The 24705-nt window shown below is 44.3% G+C and overlaps 1 protein-coding gene across 5 annotated transcripts in view; it reads right to left on the bottom strand.

Moving 5' to 3' along the window:
- The window catches only part of NUP58 (nucleoporin 58), a 114384-nt gene that overhangs the window by 52352 nt on the left and 37327 nt on the right, over window positions 1–24705 (bottom strand). For all 5 annotated transcript variants that reach the window (XM_068266971.1, XM_068266970.1, XM_068266973.1 and 2 more), the window contains exons 5-7: window positions 18090–18194; window positions 14210–14234; window positions 5661–5726 (exon numbers count right to left, since the gene is read on the bottom strand). In XM_068266971.1, the coding sequence (XP_068123072.1) occupies window positions 5661–5726; window positions 14210–14234; window positions 18090–18194 (196 nt within the window). The remainder of the gene's footprint in view (window positions 1–5660; window positions 5727–14209; window positions 14235–18089; window positions 18195–24705) is intronic.

The following is a 24705-nucleotide window of genomic DNA, read 5'->3' as shown; positions in this document are numbered from 1 at the left end:
AACACTTTAGAGTATATGGTAGAAAGAGGAGGGTTAGTTTTATCGGTTAAAGAGGAACTGCAGTGAAAATAATGTAATAAAAAAAGTGCTTCATTTTTACAATTATTATGTATAAATGATTTAGTCAGCGTTTGCCCATTGTAAAATCTTTTATATCCCTGATTTACATTCTGACATTATATGGTGACATTTTTACTGTTGACAGGTGATGTAGCTGCTGCATGCTTTTTTTTGGCAGTTGGAAACAGCTGTAAACCGCTATTTCACACAATGCAACAAGGTTCACAGACAGGAAACTGCCAGGAGTACCACGGTCCTCAGAGTTTCTTGTGGGAGGGGTTTCACCACAATATCAATGTCATAGAGCACCCCCTGATGATGGTCTGTTTGTGAAAAAAAGGATTTCTCGTGTAAAAGTAGTGTCCATCCATCTGCTGTGTATGTTTCATCTCTAATCTGACCTGCACTCAATTTGAAACCGATTCCTGCTGCATCCATCTGCTGTGTATGTTTCATCTCTAATATATTACATGTGGCTCATTTCTGCTGTCCTGCTCTGCTTTTCATATTAGTAGCGCCTAAGTAACATATTTACATTGTAATTTACTACTTGCTATTGAAATTCTGGCTTTTGTTTCACACTGCTGGCCTATCTGTAATTTCAAACAAAGTTGTAACACCTACAAGCTTGTTTGATTTGCAGGAGACTATAGTGGCCCTCCCCCCTGCTTAATTGCAAATCGTCTGCCAGACCATCCTGATTACTCATTTGCTCTGATGCTGTGTGTATATCAGGAGGTCTGGTAGTCGGGCCGGCCGACTTCGGGTCGTCTTCTAAGGGTGGAAATTAACCAGAATTTACCAGAATTCAACAGCAATTCAGCAGAAATCAGCTTTACACCAAGGTAACTTCCTCAATCTTTTAGCCTCACCTGCATTCCTGATCACTATCCAAACCTCACACACATTGCTTCCTCTCTCCTACTCCATGCATCTTCCACCGTTCTCTACACATCTACCTCTGTCCAAACCACTGCCAGCCTCCTCTCCACACAACGTAATGCACCCCTTCCCCCCAGTCCTTTCTCTGGCTCACCCACCATATTCCTACCAACCCTTTGCCACCCCTCCACTACCACATGCTATTCCTCCACCTGCTTCTCCAGCTGGTCCCAGTGCTTTCTCCCTCCATCCTCAACCCACCCATTCCTAGACCCCCACTGGTCCCCAAACTCCCAGCCAACCTCCTTCCAGCCCCACCACACTCCTCTTGCATCCGCAGACCACACCATAATAATCTCATTCCCATCCATACAACCCCCAGGCACTCTCTCCCTCTGTTTTGTGGTCTATGGAATGCCAGATCTGTCCGCAACAAGCTCACATCCATCCATGAGCTCTTCCTCTCTAAATCCCTCACCTTCCTCGCCCTCACAGAGACATGGCTCACCCCCTCTGACTGTACCGCAGCCGCTGCTCTCTCCTATGGGGGACTGCATCTCAGTCACACCCCCAGACCTGACAACAGGTCTGGAGGAGGAGTGGGTCTGCTTCTCTCCGCACCCTGCACCTTCCGGGTCCTATCACCGCCCCCTTCCCTGCACTTCTCATCCTTTGAGGCCCATGTAATCCGCCTGTACCAACCTCTCCCAGCCATCATTGCGGTCCTATATCACCCCCCATCTGCTCCAACTTCACTCTTCCTGGACAACCTGGCCTCCTGGCTCCCCCACATCCTGTCATCTGACCTCCCCACCATCATACTCGGGGATTTCAACTTACCTATCGATGAGCCTATCTCCACTGCTGCCAAGCAGCTACTCTCGCTCACCAAATCCCTTGGTCTCTCTCAGCATACAAATTCCACCACCCACCGCGCTGGTCATACTCTTGACCTCATATTCTCAAAGTCCACCTCCCTCAGCAACCTGGACATTGCACCTTTCCCTATCTCTGACCATCACCTCCTCACCTTCACTATCTCCCCACCAACAACTTCTCTCCCCACCCCTCAGCCTGGTCGATGGCAGAGAGACCTACGTAATCTCAGCCCAAATGTCCTAGCAAGTCCCCTTCTCTCCCTCTCCTCCCACCTACCCACCCTAACATGCCCCAATGAAGCGGCTGCACAATATAACCTTGCCCTCTCATCTGCTTTAGATCAAGCTGCCCCCTCAATCTTCCGCCCTATCAAGCCCCCCAACCCTGGCACAACACCCACACACGTAACCTCAGGAAAAAAACTAGAGCAGCCGAACGGAAATGGAGGAAATCACATCTCAATGCTGACTTCCTAGATTACAAGGCCAAACTGTTACTCTTCCACACTGCCCTCTCTGAGGCTAAACAAAGGTACTTTGCAGCACTGATTGTAACCCAAGCTTCCAACCCTCGACAGCTTTTTGCTACCTTCAATTCCCTCCTCAACCCCACTCCTCCCCCTCCCAGCTCCTCCCTCTCAGCCAATGACCTTGCCAACCACTTCACCACTAAAATTGCAACAATACGCAATGAAATTTCCCTCCTCCATCCCTCCCTTACCAATGCGTCTCAGGTTGTCCCCTTGCCTTCCCTCCCAGCGGCTCCCTTGTCTCATCCACCCCTCGCCTCTTTTGCTCCTGCCACCATTGATGAAGTCAGCCTGCTGCTAGTGGCTTCCCCCCCCGCACATCCTCTCCCTGTGATCCGGTACCCACGAATACTCTTCGTCCCCACTTCCCTGACCTGGCCCCAGTCCTCACCTCCTTGTTCAATCTCTCCCTTTCCACAGGCATCTTCCCCAAAGCATTCAAACAGGCCACTGTGCTTCCCCTGCTGAAAAAACCCTCACTCGACCCATCCCTACCCTCAAACTACCGCCCAATCTCCCTCCTTCCCTATGCTTCTAAACTCCTCGAACGCCTAGTCCACCAGCGCATTACCCAATACATCAACACCAATACCCTACTTGACCCCCTACAGTCTGGATTCTGACCTGCGCACTCAACTGAAACAGCCCTCGCCAAGGTGGTCAACGACCTTACCCTTGCCAAGGCCAAAGGCAGTTATTCCATCCTGCTCCTCCTTGACCTCTCTGCAGCATTTGACACTGTTGACCACTCCCTCCTCCTCCAATCACTACAGTCCATGGGCATCCATGGGCTTGCCTTGGCCTGGATCTTCTCCTACCTATCCAATCGCTCCTTCACCACTTCCTTCAATGGCTCCTCCTCAACTCCTGCCCCCCTTTCAGTTGGGGTCCCCCAGGGCTCTGTTCTAGGCCCCCTTCTTTTCTCCATATACACTTCCTCAATTGGCAAGCTTATCTCCTCCCTGGGCTTCAATTACCACCTTTATGCAGATGACACTCAGATTTACCTCCATACCCCCGATCTCTCAGCCACCACCACACTCAGATTTACCTCCATACCCCCGATCTCTCAGCCACCACCATAAACAAGGTCTCCTCGTGTCTCTCAGCAATTTCCTCCTGGATGTCAGCTAGGTTCCTAAAGCTTAACCTAGACAAAACTGAGCTCCTGATCTTTCCACCCCATGCTGCTGCACCCATCCCAGGTTTCCACCTCACAATCGACAACACAACCATTCTCCCTACCTCCCAGGCCCGCTGCCTGGGTGTCACCTTGGACTCTGACCTCTCCATCCCACACATCCAAAACATCACAAGAGCCTGCAATTTCCACCTCCGTAATATCTCCAAGATCCGCCCATTCTTAACCCCGGATACGACCAAACTGCTCATCCATGCCCTCATCATCTCCCGCCTTGATTACTGTAACTCACTCCTTTCTGGCCTCCCCCTGAAACGCACTGCCCCCCTTCAATCAGTGATGAACGCGGCTGCAAGACTCATCCATTCTTCGCACCGCTCTGCATCCACATCTCCCCTTTGTGAATCCCTGCACTGGCTCCCTATCCGTCTCAGGATAAGTTTCAAGATTCTATGCCTGGCGTATAAATCTGTGCACAAAACATGCCCTACCTACATCTCGGAGCTTGTTCACAAGTATACACCAGGTCGCCCCCTCCGTTCCTCCAACGACCTTCGCCTCACCACCCCGCGCATTTCACACTCCCATGCCCGCCTGCAGGATTTCTCAAGAGCTGCCCCCACCCTCTGGAATGCCCTTCCACCACCCATCAGACTTGCTCCCTCTTTCAACACATTCAAGCAAGCCCTCAAAACCCACCTCTTTATGATGGCCTACCCACCTCCTACCACACAGTAACTCTCTAAGGAATATTTAACAGCCCCCCCTAGTGTTTCCACCCCTCCCTTTAGATTGTAAGCCTCTGGCAGGGTCCTCCACTCCCTAGTGTAATCTACAGGATCATGTGCTCCTGTCCTATGACAGCCTGTACTTGTATTACTGGGCCTACCTAACCAGCCCATATTGCATGATCATGTATTTTGTTCAATTTGTATGTATAACTTTGTTCTATGTGTATAACCCTATGTATGTCATCCTTGTATCATTGTATATATTTATTGTCCAGCGCTGCGTAATATGTTGGCGCTTTATAAATACAATAAATAATAATAATAATAATAATAATAATAATCCACTACTGATTAGGATAAAGTTCAATTCTTGGTCGGAGTTTCTCTTTAAGGTCAGGCTTCAGAAAAAGGTTAACATTAAGGGGAGAAATTAGGATCTGGCACAGGAAGGGGGAAACCTGTTACAGGGATCATTTATGGGCAGCTAAACAACATAGGAAATGGTGATTAATGCAGATACTAGAACTGCATAGCAAAAACTGCCCCCACCAATGCCAAAATCAACTATGCCCAAATTCAATGTACCCATTTTAATCACAGGATTAAACCCCCCCCCCCCCTAGTGACCAGGATATATATATTTTACTAATTAGGCCACTGCAGCTTTAAGGCCTCGCTGCAAGGCCGCACAATTCAGCTCACAAGTGATTTGATCGCAGCGCTGTACACAGGAAATAGACGGCAGTTTCACCTTCTAACAGCCTCTTAGTGGCCGCTGGGAGACTCAGTCATTGAAGCAGAGATGCGCGCGCACGATCTCCTGCAAAACCCTGCCCCAGGACTTCATGCCAATTGGCGTGGAGTGGTCCTGGGGTTGACGCCGCGTTCACACCAATCGGCATGGAGTGGTGGGCAAGGGGTTAATCCTCTTTCAAGTCAACATGTAGCTGAAGAGGGGGGGGGGGGGGGGGGAGCTGAGCACTCTGAGGATGGTTAGGGTTAGAGAGAAACTTCATCCCAATCAGTAGCCAATATCCCCTTTCCCATGAGAAATCGTTACCTTTTCTTAAAACGGGTCATCAGGGGGCTCTGTATGGCTGATACTGTGGTAAAACCCCTCCCACAGTGTGATGTCAGGACCATGGTTCCGACTTCACATTGTAGGAGCCTTGTTGCATTGTGGAAAATAAAAGTCTGTTTACAACTGCCAAAAACGCAAGCATCATCTCCTTCCGCTGACATCACCTGCCAGCAGTAAAAATGTTGCCATGTGATAAATGTCAGAATGTAAATCAGGGAGAGGAAAGATTTTACAATGGGCAAACACGGACTAAATCATTTATACATAATTACTGTAATAATGAAGCATTTTTTTATTACATTATTTTCACTGGAGTTCCTCTTTAAGTGCACCTGTGCCTCACAAAAACATACTTACTGGAAATTTTCTACATCTTGGCAAATAACTGGAGGTAGATTTTCATCCTTAAGTGCTTTGCTGTCTCTGCAGAAAACAATGAATCATGTAAGAAAATAGCACACATAACCTACTGTGTAAGACAAGTGCATCTCGAATAATGTACATTTCTAATCAGCCCTGCATAGTCTTTGGTCTTTCTAGTAGGGCTGTTAGGTTGGTACAGGAATACAACATGAAATCAAAGGTTTTGTTTCCTTGGCCCATTTCCAAGCTTCATAAACTTGCATCATTCTACAACAGGGGTCTCCAAAATTTTTCGGTCAAGGGCCGGGTCAACATACTTCAGACTGCTGGGGGGCGGAACATACATAAAATTATGCTGAAAAACATTAGATTGAATCTAGGTATTGATTCCCCCAATCATGCCCGGAGGAGAACTTCCAACAGCAGCCAGTCATGCGGTGCCCGAAAAACTTCTTTGCTCACCAGACAGTGAAGCATAACCCAGGTGGTAGCCTGCCGTCCAGTTAGACAGCAGTGTCACCTGATGCAGAACTGGATGTGAAGCCAGCAAATTGCTGCTCGCTGGCTTCTACAGTATATGGATGGGTGGTGCCAGCACTGCTATTCTATATGTGGGCCACCAATATTTAAAGGTGCAGTGGGCCACATCTATAAGTTATACATTGTGTTTGGGGCAGGGCTGTGGAGTCGGTCCAAAAATCCACCGACTCCGACTCCTCAGTTTAGGATTCCACCGGCTCCGACTTCTCGACTCAGACTCCTCTAATTTGCATATTACAATTTTGCTGATTAAAAAGTATGTAACATGACATTTGTCTCTTAACTGCCAACGCTTAGGAATTTTACACGACAACTGAAGTGAGAAGGATATGTAGACTACTATATTTATTCCCTTTAGACTAAAACTAGTCCTTGGTAAGAGTACTTGTAAAAGGTACAAACCGGAACAAAGAACATCTATCAGGCCCTAGGTAATGTAAGTGTGGGTACATGTAAGAATGATGTGCAGGTACTCTGCAGGGGAATGAGGAGATTGTAAACAGACAACACCTCTGTTCAATGTGGACAGCATTCTCAGTGGATTCCCTGCAGCTCTGTGGGGAGTGCATATGTAGAGTATAGTACTACTGTGTAACAAAGTAAACCTGAGACAGATGAAATTAAAGTTTTATACATACCTGGGGCTTCCTCCAGCCGCCTTCAGGATAATCAGTCCCTCGTTGTCGCCCTCCACCACCTGGATCTTCTGCTATGAGTCTAGGTACTTGAGCCAGTCGGGCGTAGTGCGCATGCACACACTCCGCCGCCAGGAGCATACTACACCTGTGCAGCACTATTGCGCAGGTGCAGAATGTTCCTGGCTGTGGGAGCGGCATGCGGCCGGACAGCGCTGACTGGCTGAATTACCAGGACTCATATCAGAAGATCTGGGTGGTGGAGGACAGCGAGGGACTGATTAGCCTGAAGGGGGCTGGAGGAAGCCCCAGGTATGTATAAAACTTTACTTTTCATCCATCTCAGTTACCCTTTAATTTGTAGTCACCAAACCAAATTTTAACAACATATCAAATTATTTGATTTCATCAGCAAAGGGAGTGCATACATTTGCATAAATCAGCATCAGTGCAGAATTATTTCCATCTCGTTGACCATCTCTATTAGTGACACAGCTACACATCAGGCTTTATTCTTACAGCATAGATGTTATTTAGTATATATAAGAGATTCCTCATATATACAGTCACAATCAGATATGTATATCTGACCTTAAAAATACGGGGACTGCTTTATTGAAGCAGCACAAGTAACTAATTTTGATTTCATTTTTGTGGACTAAGCACAGCTATAGAGATAGAGATAGAGATAGATATAGATATAGAGATAGAGATATAGAGATAGATATAGAGATATAGAGATAGATATAGAGATATAGAGATAGATATAGAGATATAGATATAGAGATATAGAGATAGATATAGAGATATAGAGATAGATATAGAGATAGAGAGATATAGAGATAGATATAGAGATAGAGAGATATAGAGATAGAGAGATATAGAGATAGAGAGATATAGAGATATAGAGATAGAGAGATATAGAGATAGAGAGATATAGAGATATATATATATATATATATATATATATATATATATATATATATATATATATATATATATATATATATATATATATATATATATATATATATATATATATATATATATAGATATATAGATAGATATAGATATAGATATAGATATAGATAGATATAGATAGATATAGATAGATATAGATAGATATAGATAGATATAGATAGATATAGATAGATATAGATAGATATAGATAGATATAGATAGATAGATATAGATAGATATAGATATAGATATAGATATAGATATAGATATAGATATAGATATAGATAGATATAGATAGATATAGATAGATATAGATAGATATAGATAGATATAGATAGATAGATATAGATAGATATAGATAGATATAGATAGATAGATAGATAGATAGATAGATATAGATAGAGATATATATATATACATACATACATACATACATACATATACACATATACACACACACACACATTATTTTTAATAACTTATCTGAGAAATAGAACATTTTATCATATTTTCTATTTTAATTACAGTTACAAATTCATTAGGAGTCGGAGTCGGAGTGGGTGCATTTTTTCCCGACTCCGACTCCAGGCACTCAAAATTGCCCGACTCCACGACTCCGACTCCACAGCCCTGGTTTGGGGGCCAGTGAAAAAGCCTCAGGGGGCCGCATTTAGCCCGCGGGCCTTAAGCCCCGTCTACACGGGGAGATGTGGAGAGAAGATTAGCCGCCGGATCGCCTCTTCCGCATCCCCGCGCGTACCCGCCGGATTAGATTCCCCGCCGGCGCCGCTTATCTTCCGCTCGATTCCCTGCCATTGTCCCCTCACGGGGAAACAAGCAGGGAATCGGCGGTAGCAAGATCTGACCTGTCTGATCTTATCAATCGACCCGCATCAGCGGCTCGATTGATAAGCCACATCGCCGCCTCATCTACCCGTGTAGATGAGGCTTTAGTTTGAGGACCGTTGTTCTACAACAATTCAGAATTATTTGCATCTCATTGATCACTCTTAAGGCTCATACACACATCAGACCATAGTCTTTGGAAAAGGCAAGATCACAGACCAATCTTACCTCCTTCCATGTAGTATGAGAGTCATACCTACACAGTCTATTCTATGGAGCTGAACTCCCCATAAGAAAAAAACTCTTTGCAAGATGCTGCACACAAAGATGCTGTACACATTCAAAATATCAGTATCTGCAAAAGATCCATAGTCTGATATCTGCAGATCTCGTACACACCTTGTTTAACAGACATTCATCTGCAGATCAGATCCACCAGGATGGATTTTCAGATCTGCAGATGATTGTCTGATCTGCAGATGAATGTCAGTTAAACAAGGTGTGTATGATGATCTGCAGATCTCATAGACTATGAATTCAATTTGCAGGAACGGATCTTTGGCAGGAACAGATCTTTTGCAGATACTGATCTTTTGTGTCTGTGCAGCATCTGTGTGTGCAGCATCTTGCAAAGATTTCTGTCTGATGGGGAGTTCAGCTCCATAGATAAGACTGTGAAGGTATGGCTCTCATACTACATGAAGGGTGGCAAGATAGGTCTGTGATCTTTCATTTTCCAAAGACTATAGTCTGATGTGTGTATGAGCCTTTAGTTTCAATGTGTTTTCTCTTAAATAAATGAAAAAAATTTACAGGAACAGAAACCCTAAGGCCAGAATCACACTTAATTGAATCACATGAGTTTTAGAAAACACGTTACTCATATGTTTTTGCCCGAATAAATTTGAATTTTTTTTTTACTTGTTAAATATGAATATTTAAAAACTCAAACAAAAACGCAAAGAAATGCGCACATTTTCTAAAGAGCCCCTGTTCTTTAGAAAATGTGAAGGGATTGGGAAGGGATTGGCAGTGCATCTAATCAGGCTGCAATTTCAGTTGCAGCCCGATTAGAAGCACTGCCAATCCCTTCCCTGATCTTTAGAAAATGTGTAGACCATTCATGGCTAGCAGACTCAGGATCATACTATGTATTAATGGTTAGGTAGTGGTTAGGTTTAGCTAGTGGTTAGGTCTCTTCTTTGAGGGCACGTCATTGCCGTGGAAGAGTCTAGTACCAAACAATTTGTGCACAAACTGTTTTGGAAGCCAACATCCTCCTTTGCTGCATCTGTTTTGAATGCAAGTTGTGTAATCTGCCTGTGTGGGGGGCTCTGCACATCTATGCAGCTGGTCAACTCGGGTACAGCCTGTATTTGAAAGTGCTGCCAAGATCTCCTGTTGTATAAAATGCATACAGAAAAATGCAAATACAAGAAAAAAAAACGCCCATCTGCATGGACAAGTGTGACCCTAGCCTACAGCACATCAATGACCTTCGAACTCCATTCACAAATTAGCCTGAGAATTTGCAATAAGTTGGGTGAACTGAATCAAAATGAGGAAAATTTGACCAACACTACTAGGCTATGTCACTCTGGGCAATCCAAATATGGGCATGTGATAGCCATGTGCACATAAAACAATCTGTAGAGGAAACAAGACAAATCTTCCTCTATTACACATTCTTCATGCCTCATTCGAGTTGGGTTTGTAGGAAAACACCTCTGAGTTTTTATAGCAGAGAACTACTTTATGAGTATTATCTGTGAAACAAGGCATTCTTTAACGTCACAGCAGCCAGCATACTGATCTGGGCTTTTCTGCATGTACCCAGGTAATTGTCTGCACTGGTGACAGGTACTGGTACATGGAGGCCCCGAAATAAAATTAATCTTGCATCTACAGGATCTTCTCAAAAAATTAGCATATTGTGATAAAGTTCATTATTTTGTGTAATGTACTGATAAACATTAGACTTTCATATATTTTAGATTCAAATACACACAACTGAAGTAGTTCAAGCCTTTTATTGTTTTAATATTGATGATTTTGGCATACAGCTCATGAAAACCCAAATTTCCTATCTCAAAAAATTAGCATATTTCATCTGACCAATAAAAGAAAAGGGTTTTTAAAACAAAATAAGTCAACCTTCAAATAATTATGTTCAGTTATGCACTCAATACTTGGCCGGGAATCCTTTTGCAGAAATGACTGCTTGAATGCGGCGTGGCATGGAGGCAAGCAGCCTGTGGCACTGCTCAGGTGTTATGGAGGCCCAGGATGCTTCGATAGCGGCCTTAAACTCATCCAGAGTGTTGGGTCTTGCGTCTCTCAATTTTCTCTTCACAATATCCCACATATTCTCTATGGGGTTCAGGTCAGGAGAGTTGGCAGGCCAATTGAGCAGAGTAATACCATGGTCAGTAAACAATTTACCAGTGGTTTTGGCACTGTGAGCAGGTGCCAGGTCATGCTGAAAAATGAAATCTTCATCTCCATAAAGCTTTTCAGAAGATGGAAGCATGAAGTGCTCCAAAATCTCCTGATAGCTAGCTGCATTGACCCTGCCCTTGATAAAACACAGTGGACCAACACCAGCAGCTGACATGGCACCCCAGACCATCACTGACTGTGGGTACTTGACACTGGACTTCAGGCATTTTGGCATTTCCCTCTCCCCAGTCTTCCTCCAGACTCTGGCACCTTGATTTCTGAATGACATGTAAAAGTTGCTTTCATCCGAAAAAAGTACTTTGGACCACTGAGCAACAGTTCAGTGCTGCTTCTCTGTAGCCCAGGTCAGGCGCTTCTGCCGCTGTTTCTGGTTCAAAAGTGGGTTCATGCTTCCATCTGCTGAAAAGCTTTATGGGGATGAAGATTTCATTTTTCAGCACGACCTGGCACCTGCTCACAGTGCCAAAACCACTGGTAAATGGTTTACTGACCATCGTATTACTCTGCTCAATTGGCCTGCCAACTCTGACCTGAACCCCATAGAGAATCTGTGGGATATTGTGAAGAGAAAGTTGAGAGACGCAAGACCCGACATGCTGGATGAGCTTAAGGCCGCCATCGAAGCATCCTGGGCCTCCATAACACCTGAGCAGTGCCACAGGCTGATTGCCTCCATGCCACGCAGCATTGAAGCAGTCATTTCTGCAAAAGCATTCCTGACCAAGTATTGAGTGCATAACTGAACATAATTATTTGAAGGTTGACTTATTTTGTTTTAAAAACACTTTTCTTTTATTGGTCGGATGAAATATGCTAATTTTTTGAGATAGGAAATTTGGGTTTTCATGAGCTGTATGCCAAAATCATCAATATTAAAACAATAAAAGGCTTGAACTACTTCAGTTGTGTGTATTTGAATATAAAATATACGTAAGTCTAATGTTTATCAGTACATTACAGAAAATAATGAACTTTATCACAATATGCTAATTTTTTGAGAAGATCCTGTATTATTCAACCTATTTTGGCTGTCACATGTTCACATTTGGCTGACCAACCCAGAAACTGAATACAAACAGGGGACGCAAGCTACAGTATACTGCAAGCACATTTCCCGATCACTATTTTCCCTGTCGTTTCAGCCAACCCTAATGTGGCCTTTAGGGTCAATTCAACAGGCGGAGGCCACTGTCCTTCTAAAAAATAAATAAATAACTAAATAAAAATAAATCGCAATGTGGCCAAATAGTAAAACTACATCCACATTTTTCAATACTATAAAAAACACACATTATTATATTTAACCACTTCACCACTGAGGAGTTTTACCCCTTGAACACCAGAGCAATTTTCACCTTTCCATTCGTCTAACTTTATTATTACTTATCGCAATGAAATGAACTATAGCTTGTTTTTTACGCCACCAATTAGGCTTTCTTTAGGTGGGACATTATGCCAAGAATTATTTTATTCTAAATGTGTTTTAATGGGAAAATAGGAAAAAATGTGGTAAATAAATTTTTCAGTTTTCGGCCATTATAGTTTTTTAAATAATGCATGCTACAGTAATTAAAACCCATGAAATTTGCCCATTTGTCCCGGTTATAAAACCGTTTAAATTATGTCCCTATCACAATGTTTGGCGCCAATATTTTATTTGGAAATAAAAGGAGCATTTTTTTTCAGTTTTGCATCCATCCCTAATTACAAGCCCGTAGTTTATAAAGTAACAGTGTTATACCCTCTTGACATAAATATTTAAAAAGTTCAGTCCCTAAGGTAACTATTTATGTTTTTTTTTATTGTATTTTTTTTTTAATTACAAAAAAAATAATAATAATAATAATAATAATAATAATAATAGGGGAGTGTGGGAGGTAATGAGTTAATTTGTGTAAAACTAATGTATTTGTATATGTAAAATGCTTTAGGGTGTAGTTTTACTATTTGGCCACAAGATGGCCACAGTGAGTTTACATGCGACCTGTAAGTGTCCGGAAGGACGCTTACAGGAAGCACTACGAGGCTGGGAAGATCACAATGATCGCACTGTTTCTCAAAGAAGCAGCAAATCATTGCGGGGGCTTAGATCAACAAACGGGAATGGATTTTCCCGTTCATTGATCTCCGGGCGAGCGGGCGGCGGCGTGCACGAGCGGCGGGAGCGCGCAAGGTACGGTTTCCTCCGTCCCTTGTTTTTTAGGGGAGAAAAAAAAAAAAGACAAATTTGTACCGCGGGGGGTAAAGTGGTTAAAATTAACCCAAATAAAATTAATGGAAATTAAAAAAAAAAAAAGTTACCCAAGTGTCTGAACTTTTTAAATATGCATGTGAAGAGGGTAGATTACATTTTTTAAATTATAAGCTTGTAAAGAGTGATGGACGCAAAACTGAAAAAATGCACCTTTATTTCCAAATAAAATATTAGCGCCATACATTGCGACAGGGACATTATTTAAATGGTGTAATACCGAGACAAATGGGCAAATAAAATACACAGGTTTTAATTCTGGTAGCATGTATTATTTTAAAGCTATAATGGCCAAAAACTGAGAAATAATGAATTTTTTCCATTGTTTTCTTAATATTCCTGTTAAAATGCATTTAGAAAACAATTCTTAGCAACACGTACGAAAGCCTAATTGGTGGCGGAAAAAACAAGATTTAGATCAATTCATTGTGATAATTAGTGATAAAGTTATTGGCGAATGAATGGGAGATGAAAATTGCTCTGTTGCATAAGGTGAAAAATCCCAGCTGGCTGAAATGGTTAAACCACAGACTTAAGATGTCCATTAACGATAGCTGGGCGTTTCCGTTGCACTTGTCGTTCTTGATTATTGCATGCTGTTACCGCTGCGTACCCGAAAGGCTGCATCTAAGCATTAACAATACGGTGATCCTTGCCTGGAAATAAGCTGTAAATAAATGGAATGAAGCATTATTGTGTATCTTTCAGTGCTGAAGCTAAATAAAACGGTTTTGGATGCTTTTCCTCCATATCTGATCGTGTTGTTTCAGACACAACATTTATACTCGGGAAGCTTTGTGTAGATGGCAACATTTGAGACATACACAACACGACATTTAAAAATGACTTACTCAGGTCGGGTTCCAGTTCTATCACCTAAAAGAAAACAACAGCATTAGCATTTTTATCAAGTCACAACTGGAAACGTAAAAGACACCTGAAGTGAGAGGGATATGGTGGCTGCCATATTTATTTCCTTTTAAGCAATACCAGTTGGTTGCCTGGCAGTCCTGCTGATCCTCTGCTTCTAATACTTTTAGCCACAGATGCTGAACAATCATGCAGATCATTTTTTTCTCCTTTTTTTAAACCTGGCAAGATCAGCTGTATGCTTGTTTCAGGGGTGTGACGAGGTCGGAATGATCAGCAGGACAGCCAGGCAACTGGTATTGTTCAGAAGGAAATAAATACGGCAGCCTCATATACCTTGCACTTTATGTTCCTTTTAAAGGGAAGGTTCAGGGACGATAAAAAAAAAGCACAGCCCGGAGGACGTCCGAAGACGTCAGAGCGCCGCCGTGAGGCGCATTTTGGAACGCAGAAGAAGCCCGACCTGGCCAGGTCGGGGCGCGCCACCAGAGACCACCGGGAGCCTGCGGAGCAGCACCGAGGGCACCTCCTGCCTGCCACGGGCTGGAGGAAGCCCCAGGTAAGTGGAATACAAATATAGATAAAAAAAAAAGTATTATTGTTCCACCCCAATTTAGTACTAAACACATTCCAGACAAACAATCACGGGGCTTTAAATGAACAGATAGGCCTAGTGCACACCAAAAACCGCTAGCAGATCCGCAAAATGCTAGCAGATTTTGAAACGCTTTTTCTTCTTTTTCTGTAGCGTTTCAGCTAGCATTTTGCGGTTTTGTGAAGCGTTTTTGGTGTAGTAGATTTCATGTATTGTTACAGTAAAGCTGTTACTGAACAACTACTGTAACAAAAACCGCCTGGCAAACCGCTCTGAAGTGCCGTTTTTCAGAGCTGTTTGCGTTTTCCTATACTTAACATTGAGGCAGAAACGCATCCACAATCCAAAATCTGCAGCAGCCCGGGAGTATGCGTTTCTGCAAAACGCCTCCCGCTCTGGTGTGCACCAGCCCATTGAAATACATTACCCTAGCGGATCCGCACCCGCAAGCGGATCGCAAACCGCAGCGGAAACGCTCCGGTATGCACTAGGTCTTAGTCTTTAATTCTCCTCAATATAAGTTTCTTCAAGATCACAAGACGGGCATGCAGAAATAACGGATTCCAATATCGCACAAAGATTGCCTTTGATAGTTTTTTGGAATTTGCCCAGGTAAGTGGATGCGGATTTTAATTTTATTTTTAATCGTCTCTGAATGTTCCCTTTAAAGAGAACCTGAGGTGGTTTCTAAGAAGAAGGATATCTGCACACAGAGGCTGGGTCTGCATATACAGCCCAGCCTCTGTTGCTATGAAGTGTCCCCCAGCCCCCCCCCCCCCCCCCCCTGCGCTCTGCTATTGCCACCATAAATCACAGCCGCCATGTTGACACACAGCGTGTCGTAGCAGGTTGTGTTTACCTATTCCGTGTTCCTCCCGCATAGCTCTGGTCCCTGCCCGCGTCCCTTCCCTCCCTGCAGATTGAAGGGAAGGGACGCGGATGGGGACCGGAGCTATGCATGAGGCGGGGGGGGGGGGGGGGGAGCGGCAAGAGTGACACTACATAGGTAAACACAGCCCGCTGCATGTCGACAGCACGGCTGTGATTTATGGGGGCATAGCAGAGCGCAGAGGGGGCCTGGAAGGACACTACATAGCAACAGAGGCTGGGCTGTATAGGCAGACCCAGCCTCTGTGTGCTGATATATTTCTTAGAAACCACCTCGGGTTCTATTTAATAAAGCCTATCTAAATGTGAAGAAACACTGGAGCAGTGCTGACTAGTTCAGCACTAGTCTTAATTTGTTACCCCATATAGATATTTTTCCCTAGCTAAGGGTGGAGGCATTACCATCCCCACAACAGCAGTCATTATCTATACAACCAGGAATGTGTCACTACTTCTGTTGGCAGCACTCCTAGTCCTCATAGACTAGGTTTAAATTTAGACAGTCTTACAGATCCATTTAAAGGGACACCGAGCAGTGCAAAAACTATGGAAAGATGCAAATCATTTTAAAGCTCTCTTTCTCCTCTTTCCAATGATATATAAATCGCCGCCCTACGCCTTTTAGTTTTCAATATTTTCGCGATTGAAATTGCTGCGGCCGCAATTTCGATCGCGAAAATAGAGAAAACTAAAAGGCGTAGGCTGGTGATTTAAGGGTCGTCAGAAAGAGGAGAAAGAGAGCTTTAAAATTATATCCATCTTTCCATAGTTACTTGTATTACACAGGACGACACTTTCCCCAGTGTCAGCAGCTCCATTCAGCAGAATGGAGCTGCTGACTTTAGGAAAAAGTCGTCCTGTGTAATACAAGTAACTATGGAAAGATGGATATCATTTTAAAGCTCTCTTTCTCCTCTTTCTGACGACCCTTAAATCACCAGCCTACGCCTTTTAGTTTTCTCTATTTTCGCGATCGAAATTGCGGCCGCAGCAATTTCAATCGCGAAAATATTGAAAACTAAAAGGCGTAGGGCGGCGATTTATATATCATTGGAAAGAGGAGAAAGAGAGCTTTAAAATGATATGCATCTTTCCATAGTTTCTGCACTGCTCGGAGTCCCTTTAAAGCTCTGACATAGCATTCAATAAAAATGCGTTTTCATCCTACTTATTACCCATAAATTGAACATATTTGCTTTTGGGCACAAGTAATATTGTCTGTTTACAAAGTACAGCTTATCAGCTCTGAAAGCAGCTGTTCCATTTTCTTGCATAGCTGCTATATTTATATATTAAAATCTATTTAGTGATCACTTCTCAGCTCTGTTTCTATAGCAGAGAGAGCTAATTTTTAGCACAGCTAGGAATGTAGCAGACAATGGAATGTAAACAAAAGATAAATATATCACCTCTATGGATGCAGCCAGAAGCTGCCCACTGAAGCAAGGAGCTTTCCGCTGAAGAACAAAGTGTTGTGTTTAACTGTTTGAATGCTGTTCTGACACTTTTTTTGTGTTGGTAGATTTTATACTGTAAATCTTTAGAGCAAAGAAGAAATGCCGAGTTTCATACCCCTTTAAAAAACATTCTAACTAGCTTTGGTTTCCATGGGTAAAAGTTATAATTATTTTCTGAACTTTTGTATTGGGTTCCCTTTTCACAGGCAACTCAGCAGGATGGAGGAAATTTCATGTCATGCCTCATAGCATCTTCCCCAGGGCCCCTGCAGAGTATTAGCGAAGCGCGCACTCACCTGTCCGATCAGCACGCTCCTTGTGTGCTTCCATCATTTTCAGGAGCCTGTACTCAGTGACCCGGGAGTGTTACACAAGTTCATACAAGTCTCCGCATCACGGGTAAGGGCACCGGGTGATCATGGAAGCACACAGAAGGGAGTGTGGTGGTCGGCCAGGTGAGTTTAGAGTGTGCCCCACTGTACTACTATTCTGCTGGGGGTCCTGGGGGAGTGGTATGGTTTGGGGGAAGGGGACTCTCAGAGCCCATCACCGGCTCTAGGCCCCATTTTATATGGAAATTTATTGAATTTATGATCGGGCAGCGTGTTGGGACGTTCTTCAGGATACTTGATCACAGTGATTGAATCTGTACAGCGTATGGGCACTTTCAATTACACAAACAGATATATCTCTCAGTCAACTGAACGAGCAGCCCTCAGCACACTAAAGAGAACATAGTGATTGCTTTATTGGTACATCCAACAGGCAGTTACCAGCCAGTCTGTTGGATGTAGCAATACAGCGATACGGATTTTATACGGTGTGCTGCAGGCATTTTTGTATTGTGATACATATACAGTATAAGCAATCAATCTGCAGGGTTTAAAACCCAAACAGGGAGAATAGTTACACAGTACATACTTTTTTTGTCTGATGAACTACTGAAGTCGATTCCACCAAGACCTTCATTAGTAGTGGTCTGCGTTGCTGGTGCTGCTGTTAGTCCCAGGGGATTCTGTCCAAGAGCTGAAAGCAAAGAGATCATGTGTGCGACAAGGTACAGATCTTGTGAAGAAAAAACAAAAACACCAACAATGGACATAGAAGAGACCGCTCAATGCCTTCCAATCTATTTCAAACCACAGGCCGTCCAACCTTGTGGATGCAATCGATGACCTGAAACCGCCATAATTGGGCAGCAGACCGGCTAGAAGAGAGTTTGTGAGCTCTACAGAAACTTTACTGAGGCTTGGTGCACACCGAGCGGTTTTTGTAGCATTTTCCAAACCGCTACCGCCTGTGAAAACGCTTGGCTAATGTATTTCAATGGGATGGTGCACACCAGCGGTTTGAGGTTTTAAGCAAACCGCAAACGTGGGTCCTGCAGCACTTTTGCAGTTTGCACAAGCGTTTCTGCCTCAATGTAAATTATAGCAAAAGCTCAAACTGCTCTGGAAAACGCTAGATCAGAGCGGTTTTCCAGGCATTTTTGTTACATAAGCTGTTCAGCAACAGCTTTACTGTAACAATATTTGCAATCTGCTACACAAAAACGCTCCAAGAAACGCTAGGCAGGTTTAGAAAACCTCTCTAAACATGCCTGGAATCGCTCTGAAATCTGCTCCAAAAACCTCTAGCGTTTTGCAGATCTGCTAGCGGTTTTGGTGTGCACTGGGCCTTACACAATATTTCAGGGTACAAAGCTGCCACCTTCCCTTTTATCCAGGAAAAGGAAAACCCACTCAGACTAGTCAAAACATGCTCTGGCTATAACAATACTTCAGGATAGCGAATCTTCAGAGAGGCTAGGATTCTTTCTGCATGGCTGAAGGCAGGTATGTAGCAATAAAAATGACCTTCGGTCAATTTATTGTAAATGCAATATAAATAATAGATACAGAAAATTAAAGTAACAATTAGAAAGAAGAGTAAAATAGTGTAAAATAAAAGGGGAAAATAAAAAATGGATACTTAAAGTTCAGAATATGTGTTTTGTGGAAACTCCAAGCACATGGAAAAAGGCCTTTGTTCCAGCGCAAACGTCAGACAAAAATGGCCACCAGCCACCTTGCTTCTCATGGCTGGCTCTGATCAAGGACGGAAAATGCTTTGTCTTTTTATACAGATTGGCTTCTGGAGGGCGGATCTCAAAGCCAGCCCTTCTGGGCTGGGTTTTATATCGGCGGGAAACTTAAAGGGAAACCTTAACTGAGAGGGATAAGGATGTTTCCTTTTAAACAATACCAGTTGCCTGACAGTCCTGCTGATCTCTTTGGCTGTAGTGGTGGTTGAATCACACACCTGAAACAAGCATGCAGCTAATCCAGTCTGACTTCAGTCAGAGCACCTGATCTGCATGCCTGTTCAGGGGCTGTGGCTAAAAGTATTAGAGACACAGGGTTAGCAGGGGAGTCAGGCAACTGGTATTATTTTTAAAGGAAAAATCCATATACTTCTCAGTTTATGTTCCCTTTAAAGAGGAACTTCTGCCTAAACATACTATCATTAAGTTACATTAGTTATGTTAAAATCGATAATATAAGCTCTTACCCACCCTGTTTTAAAAGAACAGGAAAAAGTTTGTGATTTCATGGGGGCAGCCATCTTTTTGGTTGAAAGGAGGTGACAGGAGCATGAGACAATTCTAAGCGCTTTGTGATTTTTAAAGCTCTTACTAATATCCTATGTGTGTGTTCACACTGGAGTGATGCGATTTTGTAAAAAACCTCCATAGCATTGCATGAACAAGAGCTTTTAAAATCTCTAGCTTTTAAAAAGCTCTTTTAGGCCTTGATCACATTGCATTCTGTTTGCGTTTCCATCAGCATTTGTCGGTTATTGAAGAGTTATTTGTATCCGATTCCTGGCGATTACCTGCGCGCTGTTTTTTTTTTTTTTTTTTAGTGAACCACTTTTCTAAGCAGTTTTGCTGAGCGATTGCGTTTTTTTCGCTACCTGACATCAGTCAAGAAGTGAACTCTTTGATCAGGAAAAGCATACAATGTATTTATTCCTAAAAACGCAAACGCTGCACAAAGCGATTTTGTGAGCGTTTCCGTTATTCCTATAACTTCCATTGAGGCAAAATCACCTAAAAAAATGGCCCATACACCGCTTCTCTGAGCGGATTGGAAACGAACCGATCAGATGTGAACTGTCTCAAAGAATAATGGTGTAAGTGCTTTCAGGGTGTTTTTGAAAACGTCTGCACTTAAGTTTGGGCAAAAACACCTCTAGTGTGAACGAGCCCTGAGTGTGAATCAGCCCCAACAGCGATTTCTCTCTAAGCGCTGGCGATTTTAAAAATTGTCTTAAAAGCGCTAGTGCAATGGTCACTTACTGTATGTGAGTGTCCTCACATAAGCGATCCACTTTCTATTGAATCACAAACGTGGCTACTGCATCATTTTCCGAGCATTTGTGTTCAATAGAACATGTAGGGAAATCACAAAGTGCTTGAAAACGCTTTGAATTGCGAATTGCCGAGCACTTTAACGAATAATTACATTGTATTTACCGTATTTTTCGGAAAATAAGACGCACCTAGGTTTAGAGGGCAAAAATCTGGGAAAAAAATGTATACAATATATACTAAACCTGGTGCGTCCATATTCCAGGAGCGTATTGTACAGTACACGTTCTCCCCATTGTCCTCTTGTGTCTACTATGTGTCCCTTTCTGTCCCCCTGTGTGTGGCATCCCTTCCTGCCACCTTGTGTGATCCTCTTGCCCCATGTGTCCCCTCATGTCCTGTGTGTCTCCTCCAGCGGCCCCTCTGTGGTCCTCCAGGCCCCTTGTGTCCACTCCAGTCCCCCTGTGTGTGTGTGTGTGTCTGTGTCCCCTCCTGCCCCCCTTGTGTGTGTTTGTGTCCCCTTCACCCCCCCCCCCCTCCCTGTGTTGTCCTCCAGTCCCTGTGTCCCCCTCCTGTCCTCGTGTGTGCCCCCTCCTGTGCATGTCCATGTGTGTGCCCCCCCCCTCCCCAGTGTCCATCCTTTCCTCAACCCCCCCCCCCCCCCCGCCCCCATGTGGACGCTCTCCCTTGGCAACTACACAGCGCTGGAATCCATAGAAAGGTGAGTTGCTATGCCGTCATTGTTACCGGGGGAGCGGGACCTGGCAGACCACACAGGGGGACAAGGCAGGGAGTCCCCGACAATGCGGCGGATCGGCATCGGCGGGCGGTTCTGAAGTCGGGGATTCCCTGCCTTTGGAATATAAGACGCAGGAACTTTTTCTTCCTATTTTTTGGGGGAGAAAAAGTGCGTCTTATATTCCGAAAAATACGGTATTAATTTCTGGGTCAAAAAGTTCACTTCCTGACTGACATTCCGGTAGTGAAAAAAATAAAATCGCTGAGCAAAAGCGCTTAGAAAATTTCTTTTCTAAGCGAAAAAAAGCGCTCACCAAAACGTAAGCACTCGTGATAGCGCTGGCGATTTATCATGTGAACTAGGCCTAACTGCCTAGTTTCAATTTCCCATAACATTTCCTTTAAAGAGATACTGAAGTGGAAAAAAAAAATTATGAAATAATATTTGTATGTGTAGTACAGCTACGATATAAAACATTAGGCGCAGAGACAGTCTAATATGGTTTCCAGTACAGGAAGAGTTAAACTCCAGTTATCTATGCAAAAGAGCCATTGAGCTCCACACTTTCAAAGTGGCAGAGAGCTCTGTCTTCTGAAGCTTGTTAGGTCAACTGTCAGTCACTGTAGTTTCTTTTCAAGTCAAAAGTTCACTTCGCTGCTCTGTAAAATCATTTAGCATGCCGAGTAGTGTGTAAACTGCAAATATTAGAGAACGATGCAAGGTTATAAAAAAAACAACAACTGTATAACTGAAAATCAAATATGAGAATATTTTCTTTGCTACTAATGTTCTGGTAATTATCTGTACTACACAAACAATTCATTATTACCGTATTTTTCGGACTATAAGACGCACTTTTTCTCCCTCAAAAGTGGGGAGAAAAAGTCCCTGCGTCTTATAGTCCGAAGGTAGCAAAAAGTAGTGCACAAATTGAAAAAAAAAAAAAAAAAAAACACCAAACCGTTCCTTACTCTTTGCCTCCTTGGGTCTCTGTCCGTGTGCTTTGCTGCACATCACCTTTTCGCCTCGCTCTTCCACCAGCCTCATGCGGTGCCCCCACTGTAGCCACACATCTGTGCCCCGAGATATAAATTCATCGGGCCACTCAGACCGGCTCCATGCAGGCAATCATCTGCTCACGTGCCTGCCCGCAATGCCACCGCCAATCATTTAAGTCCATGCTGCGTCAATCATCCGCCTCTCTAATTACAACAGAGAGAAAATGTGTGCATCAACTAAGTGAACATGACAAATCTAGCTTTGCAAATTTGGCCTATTGGCTAATCACGAGACATTGCTCATGCAAATATGCATTTGCTTTCGCATGCCTAAATATGCAGGGTCAAAAACCGCAAAACAATCGCCCTGCGGGAATAAGTTCATGCTACATAGCACTATCCAAGGGCGCCACGAGGAGGCTTCCCATTGGGGGCAATGGGAAGCCTCCTCGTGGCGCCCCTGGATAGTGCTATGTAGCATGAACCAATTCCCGCAGGGCGATTGTTTTGCGGTTTTTGACCCTGCATATTTAGGCATGCAAAAGCAAATGCATATTTGCATGAGCAATGTCTCGCGATTAGCCAATAGGCCAAATTTGCAAAGCCAGATTTGTCAGGTTCACTTGGTTGATGCACACATTTTCTCTCTGTTGTAATTAGCATTGGTGAATGGCTTGTTTTAGGAGGTAAGAGCCCTGGAGCAGGCTATTTGCGCCTGTCCTCCCCTTATGCGTCGCGCCCAGGTCATGCGCATATAGCAGAACGCAATGGGCGTTAAGGTAAGTGCCTGTTTTTAATCTTGGGAGGTGTGTGCGGGCGGCTCTTCCCGGCGCTGGCCACGCTGGGGAGACCGCATGCACCCCCCAGCCTCCACCTCCGGGGTGCCGCTGTGTTGGTTCCAGGCGGTGAGAGAGCCTGGGACCCCCGCGGCCCCCGGTTGTATGGGGGCAATGGGAAGCCTCCTCGTGGCGCCCCTGGATAGTGCTATGTAGCATGAACCAATTCCCGCAGGGCGATTGTTTTGCGGTTTTGGGTTTTGACCCTGCATATTTAGGCATGCGAAAGCAAATGCATATTTGCATGAGCAATGTCTCGTGATTAGCCAATAGGCCAAATTTGCAAAGCCAGATTTGTCAGGTTCACTTGGTTGATGCACACATTTTCTCTCTGTTGTAATTATCATCCGCCTCTCGATGTCGCCGCTACATCCGCCTCCATGCCCGCTCTCTGCCTCCAAAATAACCTGCCTCTGGCCAGCTGTCCGTGCGGCATCCATGCCTGCTCGCCAAATTCCTGCATGGCATCGGCGTGGCAGAAGATGGGAGATCGTAGCGGTAGTTATGACTACTGTTGCCTCAGTACTTCCTTGTTTACTAGCTCCCACCACGTGACGTGTGATGCGGCGGAAGTACAAGGAAGTACTGAGGCAACGGTAGTCATAACTACCGCTACGATCTCCCGTCTTCTGCCACGCTGATGCCATGCAGGAATTTGGCGAGCAGGCATGGATGCCGCACGGACAGCTGGCCAGAGGCAGGTTATTTTGGAGGCACAGAGAGCGGGCATGGAGGCGGATGTAGCAGCGACATCGAGAGGCGGATGATTGACGCAGCATGGACTTAAATGATTGGCGGTGGCATTGCGGGCAGGCACGTGGGCAGATGATTGGCGGCATGGAGCCGGTCTGAGTGGCCAGAGGCAGGTTATTGCGGCAGCGTGCAGAGTGACCATGGAGTCGGACATTATCTGAAATTAGCCCTGGGTCGTGCCTTTTCTGCCTCCACCCCTCCCGTCACAATACATGTAGGAACAGCTGCTGCAGCCCCCGCTGAGATGGTCACTGCACCCCCGCCGTGTCAACATCATCACAGCTTACATCAAAAGGAGTGCATGGATGGACAGCTGGATAGGTGAGGTCACAAGTGTTTTGTTATTGCAGCTGGTGGGGAGGAAGGAGTTAGTTTAATGTAGTGTTACAGGTGGGGCAGAGGTTAGTTAGTGTTGTGTAGTAACTGGTGGGGGAATCGGGATTAGTGTAATGTAATGTAGTTTAGTGTAGTGTAGTTTGTTGTATTGTAAGGCTAGTGGTGGGGCATCAGAGTTTAGTGTAGGGCACTTAGTCTACTGGTGGGGGCAGCAGGAGTTAAGGTAGCCATACACTGGTCGATTTGCCATCAGATTCGACCAACAGACAGATCCCTATCTGATCGAATCTGATCAGAGAGGGATCGTATGGCTACCTTTACTGCAAACAGATTGTGAACCGATTTCAGCCTGAAACCGATCACAATCTGTTGTGGTGGTGCTGCTGCCGCTCCCCCCGCCCGCATACATTACCTGCTCCGCTGGTGCGACTGCCCCCGGTCACCGCTCTTCTTCTTCTTCTCCGTATCGGCTCTGGTCTGGTCTCCGGCATGCTTCCCTTCTTCCTGTCTGGGGGAAGTTTAA

The sequence above is a fragment of the Hyperolius riggenbachi genome, chromosome 2 (assembly GCF_040937935.1).
Source record: "Hyperolius riggenbachi isolate aHypRig1 chromosome 2, aHypRig1.pri, whole genome shotgun sequence".
Taxonomy (NCBI): Eukaryota; Metazoa; Chordata; class Amphibia; order Anura; family Hyperoliidae; genus Hyperolius; species Hyperolius riggenbachi.
Note: the sequence above shows the minus strand (reverse complement) of the source record. Positions and strands in the feature narration are given on the sequence as shown.